This window comes from Merops nubicus, unplaced genomic scaffold (genome assembly GCF_000691845.1).
Source record: "Merops nubicus isolate BGI_N331 unplaced genomic scaffold, ASM69184v1 scaffold9433, whole genome shotgun sequence".
NCBI lineage: Eukaryota > Metazoa > Chordata > Aves > Coraciiformes > Meropidae > Merops > Merops nubicus.
In genome coordinates this window covers 1,636-10,647 of record NW_008598221.1, presented here as the reverse complement: position 1 = coordinate 10,647, position 9,012 = coordinate 1,636, and the positions used below count along the sequence as shown (strand labels likewise).

At 57.4% G+C, this 9,012-nt stretch overlaps 1 protein-coding gene across 1 annotated transcript in view; it reads left to right on the top strand.

Annotated features, from left to right (window-relative positions):
* Positions 1–748: 748 nt before the first annotated feature.
* LOC103769739 (fas-binding factor 1 homolog) overlaps positions 749–9,012 on the top strand; it is a gene marked incomplete at both ends in the record, with an annotated part of 9,876 nt that continues 1,612 nt past the window's right edge. The window contains 20 exons of the mRNA XM_008936969.1: positions 749–790; positions 1,118–1,198; positions 1,559–1,632; positions 2,138–2,188; positions 2,271–2,400; positions 2,902–2,982; positions 3,729–3,848; positions 4,244–4,249; positions 4,769–4,916; positions 5,139–5,272; positions 5,674–5,776; positions 5,873–6,033; positions 6,092–6,257; positions 6,879–6,956; positions 7,229–7,323; positions 7,633–7,682; positions 7,942–7,986; positions 8,158–8,211; positions 8,589–8,689; positions 8,942–9,010. Of these exons, the coding sequence (XP_008935217.1) occupies positions 749–790; positions 1,118–1,198; positions 1,559–1,632; positions 2,138–2,188; positions 2,271–2,400; positions 2,902–2,982; positions 3,729–3,848; positions 4,244–4,249; positions 4,769–4,916; positions 5,139–5,272; positions 5,674–5,776; positions 5,873–6,033; positions 6,092–6,257; positions 6,879–6,956; positions 7,229–7,323; positions 7,633–7,682; positions 7,942–7,986; positions 8,158–8,211; positions 8,589–8,689; positions 8,942–9,010 (1,789 nt within the window). The remainder of the gene's footprint in view (positions 791–1,117; positions 1,199–1,558; positions 1,633–2,137; positions 2,189–2,270; positions 2,401–2,901; positions 2,983–3,728; positions 3,849–4,243; positions 4,250–4,768; positions 4,917–5,138; positions 5,273–5,673; positions 5,777–5,872; positions 6,034–6,091; positions 6,258–6,878; positions 6,957–7,228; positions 7,324–7,632; positions 7,683–7,941; positions 7,987–8,157; positions 8,212–8,588; positions 8,690–8,941; positions 9,011–9,012) is intronic.

Below are 9,012 nucleotides of genomic sequence, written 5' to 3'. Positions count from 1 at the left end.
GGCCCGGATCCCCCTGCACGGCGGGGGTGCAGGTGGGAAGAATCCCCACATGGACTGGGAGGGCTGGGATGGTGAGTGAGGTGATTTGGTCCAGATTTGGTGCTCCGGCACCTCTGTTTGGAGGCAGAAATGATCCCGAGGGCTGGAAGCTTCTGCCCAGCTGGCGGTGGGGAAGGGCTGTGTGCTTACTGGTGGCTCTAAAGCTGTAAATATCGTGGTTGTCCTGCATTTCGTGTGCTGTATCCCAAACAGCCTGGGAGGAGGAGGAGGAGGAGGAGGAGGGCTTCTGCTGGTGCTTGTGGGATGCTCGGGAGAAACCCAATGTCAGACCTGCTTCGTTTTCTAATGAGGGAATTTGTCTTTCTTCATAGGCTACCAAACTAAAGAAAAGAGGTAGGTACACTCATGCTTTCCCTTCACTGTCTGTGGGTGTTTTGAACTGGCAAAAAGGGGGATACTGAAGTCAGGGGGTGGTCCTGAAATGGAAATGTCTCATGATCTGACTAGAAAGCACCTTGATAAAGATAATTCTGAGTGAAGCTGGATTCTTTATCCACAAAATACTTGATCAAGTCCTGGCAGTTCTCTCTAGACCAACAAGAAAGATCTTACGCTGCTGGTGCTTGAGACCAAACTTTTATTCTTGGGGGGGGATTTCAAAAGAACAAACCACATGGAAATTGGGAGCTTCTCTACATGGGCTTGGTGAACCTGCCTGCTTCAGCACCTTCAATCTGTCTCCTTTCAGGCTCTTTTGATGATGAGTTTGAAGACCTCCTGGGATCCAGTGGTAAAAAGCACCTTCTTTCTAGCTGAAAGGGCAACATCTTCCTACTCTAACCCCCTCCTGGGAGCAAGAGGTGCTGGTGCAACAACCACGGATGTCTGAGGGGCTCCAGTTGTGGAGGGAGGAGGTTTAAACAGGGAGCAGAGCAAAGAGCAGTGTTTCCTAGACCCAAAATCCATTGAATAGGTGGGACAGCTGCTTGGGGAGGTGAAATGAAGGGATTAAAAGCCTCTGTGGATCACAGGGAGACAGCAGATCCCCCCCTTGGAGTGCCTAGGGCAGGAATATGCCCGTGTCCATCGTCCCAGTCTCTCCCTGTCTTGTTTCTAGACAAAGTCTCTGTTCAATCTGCCAGAGCTTCCCAGCTGGCTGGGGACAGCAGTGGGAGAGCCCGGGGCAGCAGCTCAAGAAGTGAATGCCTTTCAGCCACAGCCTCTCCCACTCGGGGCTCTCTCTGGGCTCCCCAAATCCTTCTGACCTGCCCCATCCTCGGCTCCCCGTCAGCGATGGTTGAGTTACCTGCAATTCCTTTGGGAACTGGGAGCCCAGAGCCTGAAGCTTTCCAAGAAGAGTCCTGTACATCTCCCTGATATTTATATGCTTAAATATAGCAGCCCCAACACTAGGATCTTTTCTCCCAGTGCTGTCTGAGGCTCCTTTGCTGGTGTGCCAAGGTGTGCCAGCGTGGCCCCTGCCACCTCCCAGCTCCTGGCTGGGCTGTCCCCAGGGCACCCTTGCCCAGCTGACCTGTGGTGAGCTGCTGACCCACAGCTTTCTCTCCCAGGTCCTTTCTAGAGGATGATTTCTTCAGCAAACTCCCTGCAGAGGACGTTGCAGCTGCAGGGGTGAGCCCAAATTTGGGGAGAGAGGCCGGGTGTCCCGAGGGGTGGAACTGAGCTGTGCCAAGCACCCCCCTGGTGTCACCCTGTCCAAGTCAGCGGTGGGATGTTGGGGATGAAGCGTGGAGTTTGGGTGAAGAGGTCTCTGCCATGGGGAAGACAGGGCAGGGGAGTGGGTGTTGGGTGGGAGAAGGGCTTCCAGGTACCTCGAATGAGGTGGAGCAAAGCCAGGAGGGCTTGTGCTGCTCCAGCCCAGACTTCCTGGGTGTGCTTCTGCTGAAGTGGCAGAGAAAGGACCCTCACCCAGATCAATGGACTTGGGTGTTGCTGACACTTCTCCCAGAGGCAGCAGGATCTCAGTGTAGGAATTGTGGCACGGGTGGAGGGGACACCAGGAAGAGTTGGGTGTGTTCCCATCCAATAAAACAAGGGAAACCAGGGGCTGGGGCAAGGGGTGAGGAGTTTCCAAAGTCTGCTCCTCCATCTGATCTCTCCCCTCCCTGGCATGCAGGGATCCAGTGCCCCTGGTGCAGACCCACCAGTTCTGCTGCAGAGCCTGAAGGTGGGAGCAGAAACACCCTCTCATCCCAGCCCCACGCTGGCAGCACTCACCCTGCACCCATCCTCATCCTCTTGCCTTGCAGGACATGGATGAGATGGATGCTGAGCTCCTGGGATTATCAAAACCCAGCTCTGGGCCAGGGATGATGACTGTGAAAGGTCCTGGGAAATGTGACTCCTTGGGAGGAGGAGTGAGAACTGCTCCTGAGAAAGGTGAAAAGGAGATTCTGCTTTTCTTTTCACAGCCTCACAGTGAACCAGCAGGGGATATTTTCATCTGGATAAGGAACAGAAAGTGGGTTGGTTCCCTAAAACTATTTTTCTGGTCCCATTTTTGGGGGGGGAATGTTCTTTTGGCCATGTGTTATCCCTTAGGAGATCCCTGGCCTGGATCATGCTGTGATAACACAGCTAGCAGCAGGTTATCTGCACCAGGGCAGAGTGTTTCTAGTGAGATCTGCATGGAAGGAGAGCCAGAGGGGTTGCAGTTGAGATATAATAGTCCCCAAACTGCCCTGATCTGGCCCAGGCCCTTTTCTCCATCTCTGCTTGGCAAGGAGACCCCTCCAGAGAGATTCCCACCCCTCAGGGCTGTGACTGTGTCACAATATTTGCTTTTAGGGGGCTGTCACCAGAACAGTGACCTTCAGCCAGGGTGGGACAGGGACATCTCTGCAGCAGCTTGTCTCTGATGCCTGTGGCCTCTCTTTCTAGGAGAGCCAGTGCCTGTGATGAAGAAGAAGCCACTCTCATCCCCTGCTGCTTCCCAAAAGCACAAGAAATTGAGCTTTGCAGGTAGGATCTCACTTCACTTCAGCATGTGGGAGCAGCTGGGGACTCTGCCCTGGCTCTTTGCATAGCTTGGGTCCTTCACCCCCATGGTGCTGGTGCAGGTCTGATCCCTTAGAGCTCACCAAAGGCAAGACAAAAAAAGACTTCTTGGTGTTGGAGGCCCTCCCCACAGTGGGGCTGGGAGAGGGTTCCTGTGGGCATTTGCTTTTTCACTTGTGCTTTGGTTTTTCAAGACTGTCTTGAGCACTTGGAGACCTTTGTGTGAGGGAAGAGGGGATTCTGTCCAACTTCCAAACTGGGAGGCTGGTTTCCTGGCCCATCTGAGATCTGTTTGTGCTTTAACCAACATCAGCATCTGGTAAAATCACTAATTGGCTTTAAGGGATTGAAGTGGGCTTTAGGTCTTTGAGGTGGGCTTTCTTCTCCCCTTTTTCATGGCCTCAGCAGTGGTCAAGCATTACAGCACCCAAATTTTGAGTTATTTTCTTCTAGGAGAAAGCAAATCTGGGAAAAAAAAAAAAAGATCAGAAATGTAACTGTTGAGTGTTTGAAGTTCAGGGAGACTCAAGGGTACCTGAGGTCCCTGCAGGGTCTGTGTTCAAGGCTTTGGGCAGATCTGATCTGTCCCCGTGGGCACGTGGTGGGGAGGAATGTTTGGCTGAGCACAGAACTGTTCTTCCAAATAACATTGGTTGTGTTGTTTTCTTTGTTTTTATTCTTCTTCTCCTTTCCTGCTCCTAAATCCCCAGATTTAGATGATCCTTTGGCAGGGCTTTTATCTGATGAGGAGCAGGATGCTCCCAAGAAGCCACCTCCAGCAGGCACTAGGAGCAGCCCTGAGGAAAAACCAAAATGGAGCAAAGAGAAAGGTATATTAAATATATTTTATAATATATTAATATTTATATTCAATGAATCAGCAGTCTGGATGAGTTGGTGTGATGTCCAAATTGACCTGGAAGCCACTTAGTCCCATCTCTTATTAACCCATCTGGTCATTTGTAGAGCAACTTGGTGCCATGGTTAATTGTGACACAGCTCATGGAGGTCTCAATGTTTCAGGTGTGCCACGGGTTAGAGAACTGACCTTTCCTGCCTGGAAAGGGAGGCTCAGACCTTCCTTTTGAACTCCTCCAGCCTGCTTGGCCTGTTAACAGATGAGAACAAGCATTCTGGGTTGGGATTTGGGTGCCTGAGGGCACGGCTGGGGCACAGCAGATACCAGCATCTCCGAGTGGGCTCCAGCTGGGCTGGTCCACAGCAGATCCCAGCATCTCCGAGTGGGATCCAGCTGCACTGTGGCTGTGTTACTGGGATGGCTGCAAGGCCCCTGCAGGTGGGACCTCTGACCCTCTGTCGTGGGCATGACATCAGTGTGGTGTCCAGCAACCTCTGGCTGGTTCAGGCTGCTTGGCTGTCAGGATAGTCCCCTAAAACTGCCTTTCACCCCAATCAATCTACTCTGGGCACAAGCAGCAGCTGGTGGGTTGAGACAAGGACCTACATGCATTGGTGCAAATGGGAATTATCTGTTTGGAAACTCTCTAAGCTAAAAAAGGAAGCTGGTGGTGTTGGGCAGAGCTGGGACCCCCAGTGGGGTTGGCCACAGACCAGGCAGCAGCACGTTGCCACTTTGTCACTTGCTCTGAGATTTGGTCATGGAGAAGAGTGATTTAAAAATGACTTTTTAAATGGCCTTGAGAGATGGGAGCAGGGAGAGCTGCTCTGATCTCTTGTTGATGAGAAGAGCCCTGATCCAACCTCCTGCCACGTGTGATTCCACCCCCAGAGCCACCCCAGACCCCCCTGCACGTGGCGGCCTCAGCCCGGAGGAGGCCCGAGCTCACCTTTGAAGATGATGGGGAGGACTTGCTGGATGCACTGGGATTGGGCAGGTGCCCAGAAGGAAATGAGAAGCAGGAACAGAAGGCAGAAGAGTAAGGGCAGTGAGGAGGCAGTGGGAGTAAAGCAGGGAGTGCCTCGTGTGTTGAGGTGATGCCGTCGTGCTGGGTGGGGGATGCTGGAGCTTCTGCCCGTGGGTCTGAGGAAGGGGCAGGAGTTTGCTTGGCAGAGGAGAGGCAGAGCAGCCTGGCAAGGCTGTGTGATGAGGAGCAGCCCTGCCTCTGGGAGAAATCCATCTGCTGCTCTCTCCCCAACAGAGAGAAGCTCCGGCCAGACCACTCCAAGCTGGATGAGTTGCTGGGACGAGGCTCCGTGGCCAAAGTCCTGGAAGAGCCAGGCACAGGAGAGCACGAGGAGTTCCAGCTGGATAAGAAGGACCCAAAGCAGCCTGGTGAGCGTGGCCAGGGACACAGGGAAGGTCTGACAGCATGGGCTGGGGAGAGCAAGATTGATTTCTAACGGCCTCACAGGGGAAATTCCCTCTCTGTGGTGGTGAGCAGGTTGCTAACGGGCTCTTGGGAGTGTTGTACTCTGCCCCCGAGGCAGCCTGGGAGCCTTCAAAGGTGGCTGTGACTTGATGGCCCTCAAACACGGGCTGATTCCCAACAAAGCAGCTTTTCTGAGCCCCACAGAGGAGGCACATTGCTCGTGGTTCTCCAGGGGAGATGCTTCTCTGTTTACCCAGAGGCAGCAATCCCAGTGGGAACTGCAGGGGAGGAAGAGGAGGAGGGCTGGTGTCTCTGCAGACACCTGCTCCTCCGGGTGCTGACTCGAGGCCGTTTGTCTGAACAGAGAAGGAAGAGGATTGGAACAAGGAGGATTTTGTCTTTGGAGCGTACCAGCCCACGGTGGCCACCATGCCCAGGGGCCAGGCGTGGAGGAGGCAGCCCGTGAGGTACTGTGCTGTGGGTTTGGGCACGCTGGGGTCCCCCAAATCCCCTCACGGGCGGGGTCCCCTGGCAGGCAGCTGTGGGACTGCCTCTCCCTGCAGCAGGTTCTCAGCCGAGGGTGGCGAGCTGAAAGCAGAGCCCAGCTCCAGAGCTCCTCCTGCAGCCAGGCAGAGCCCCCTGAGGAGCAGCGGGGCCGGGGCCGACTGGCTGGGCCTCAAGGAGGAGGATCTGCTGCCTTCAGAGCTGCCTGTGGCCAAGGCCAGTCCTGCAGGGAGCCCAGCCCCACCCCCCCAGCCAGCTCCTGGCTGCACAGGAGGCAGCACCTAAAGCTGAGCCACGGGAGGAGGAGGAGGAGGAGGAGGAGGAGGACTGGCTCAGTGCTGCCTTGGCCCGCAAGAGAGCCCTGGCACAGGCAAAGGCCCAGGAGAGAGCTGCCAAGCCCTCGGAGGCCCCAGGCAAAGGGCTGGATCCCCCCTCTCCAGCCAGGTAAAGGGATCTTCTCCTCTGCTCCACGGGTACCTGCTCCAGCAGGGCCTCACAGAAACCCTCTGCTCAGAGCTAAGAAGTGAATTTTAAATGCTCTCTTGTCTTGGGGTCATAACGTGGGGTTTTCTCCCACTGGTCCAGCACATCACACCTCTGGGCTCTCCTTACAGTGGTGGCCAACATTGCCCCAGGTCCCACGGAGCTGCCCTGGATCAGCACAGCCCCACCAGCTGCCCCCGTGCCCCCCGTTCCTGCCTTCCTCCCCCTTTGTTCCTCCCTGTCCCAGGCAAAACACCCCCTGCAGCTGGGCTTACAGGGATGGGACTCGTGGCATTCAAATGGGAGCTGCAGGCACGCTCGTGGGCAGGGCTGGGGTGGCTGCAGCAGGGAGGAACACCAGTGACAGAGATTTTGGGGAACACCAGTGCTAGCCATTTTGAGGAACACCACCCATAAGAGGTTTTGAGGTGTCTTTGCTCCATCTGCAGCCAAAAACCTGAATCCTGCCACAACTGGGTGGGACAGAGGCTCCCAGCTGCGAGGCAGGAGCTGCTGCTGGGGGAGAGGATCTTGTTTCCTCAGCTCTCCCACACAGGATGGGGTTTTTTTTTGTGCTTGCAGTTTACCAGCTGCCTCCACAGCAGCCCCACAGCAGGCAGCTGCCCTGCAGGACAAGGCAGCGAGCACGAGTGGGTCCAGGTAAACCCTCTGCCAGGCAGGTTTCCTGCAGGAGGCAGCTCAGTGGGTGAGGCTGGGGGAGAGCTGGGAGCCAGCCACCATCCCTGTGGTCTGGGACCCCTGCAGCTGGGAGGGGAGGCAGCTCGGGAGGATTGTCAGGCTCTTGCTGCTGTGATCCCCCTTTAAAGCCAAATTTAGCAAGTTTTTAAGCCCAGCTTTGCCCCTGAAGCCACGCAGGGCAGGATGAGTGCCCGTGGCTGAGCTGTGCCCCTCCCACCCCTGTGCCCATGCAGGCAGCCCGTGCCCTGGCTCAGCACCACGGAAGGAGCCTCAGCTCCCCCCTGGGAGCCCACGAAGGGGGATCCCAGCAGAGACACCGGCGCCCTGGGTGCGTTCCAAGAACCCCCCCCCAGGGCAGGGGGTGGGTGTGAGGTCGTGCTGTCCCTTCCCTCTTCTCCAGACCCCTCCTGCCCTGGGCTGAGGCTGTGCACCAGCCTGCTGCAGGTGGCTTAGGGAGCCAGGGGATGGAGGAGGAGCTGTGGTGCTTTGTCCCCTGGTGGGGCAGAGGGGTGGGTGTGGCCAAGCCTGGAGCAGAACTCCCCTCTCTGCCCAGCAGACCCAGGCCCTCATCCTGGCAGGGGGTGGGTCCCGTGGCTGTGCCTGAAGCACTGACTTGTGCAATTTTCAGTCCCCACAGCCTCCTTGCCAGGAGAGCAGGAGATGCAGGGCCCTGCCCAGCTCGCTCAGGTAGGGCTGCTGCTCCCAGGTCTTCTCCCATCTAGCTGGGCCTCCTCACCCCATCCTTGTGGCTGGCTCCCAGAGGCCTCCTGGTCTTCTCCTTGAGTCTGTTCCTAGAGCAGGAAGAGCCCAGCATGCTTGTGTCACCCAGGCCAGCAGTGGCACTGGGCTGCAGGAGGGTGGAGGAGGGTGGCTCACCATTCCCAGCCTAGCAGGAGTTGTCTCCCCAGGGCTGTGCCTCCCTGAGAGCATCCCTGTGTCTCTGCAGGTTGCCACAGCCCCAGTGAGCCTCCAGCCTGCCCCACAGCTGCAGGTGAGACATGTCCCCTCTCTGGGGGGTGGTGGCCACGCCACAAAGCCACCGATCCTGAAGGGCCTTGATCTTCCTTCTCCATCTCTGCAGGCAGAGCCCCCAGCCCCGGGCTCGCTGCAGGAGGGGAGCCTGGGGGCTGCCAGTGCCCAGCTCTGCAGGGAGGTGTCAGGCTGGCAGGCAGCCCTGCTCAGCACCCAGGCCCGTGTGGCAGAGCTGCAGAGCCAGGTGAGCCCCCTCACCTGCTGCCTGGGGGACCACGGGTGACCCAGGGGAGGAGAAGGGGCCCTGCCTGCTCCCAAGAGCTTCAGGGGGACAAAGGAGAGGGGAGAGGCCGTTGGGTGTGGGCACTGAGTGCTGCTGTGGGGACTCAGTCCCTGGGCAGCACAAGGACCTTGTCATGGAATCATTAAGGTTGGAGAAGATCTCCAAGATCATCAAGTCCAACCATCAGCCAACACTAAACCATAAAACCACGTCCCCAAGTGCCACATCTACCCCCTCCGGGGCTGGCGACTCCCTGGGCAGCCTGGGCCAACCCCTCCCCACTCTGCCAGGAAAGAAACTCTTCCCAAGATCCAGTTGAAGCCTCTCCTCCTCCCCAGGTCCAGACCCTGGAGCTGGAGCGGACGCAGCACAAGCTCTTGCTGGAGAGTCTCCAGCAGAGGCACCAGGAGGACCTGAACCTCCTCGAGAGCAGCTACAGGTACCAGGCTGTGTCCCCCCGACCTCTGCCAGCTCCTTGCCTCCAGCCCTGTCCCAGGTGCTTCCCAAATCCACCCCTGGAGCGGGCAGGTCCCTGTGGAGCCGGTGGGCACGGAGAGCACCCAGGGGTGAGCCGAGGTGGGGGACCCCCGTGCCAGGGGTGGCCAGGAGGAGGGGCTGCTGCTAGCAGCAGGAGGGCTCGGGCTGGAGGGGAGTGCCAGGGGTGGCCACGAAATCCTCCTTGCTGGGTCAGGAGCCAGCTGAAGGTGCTGGAGGAGACGTGCAGGCAGCGGGAGGAGAGGCTGCGGCGGGAGCGGGAGCAGC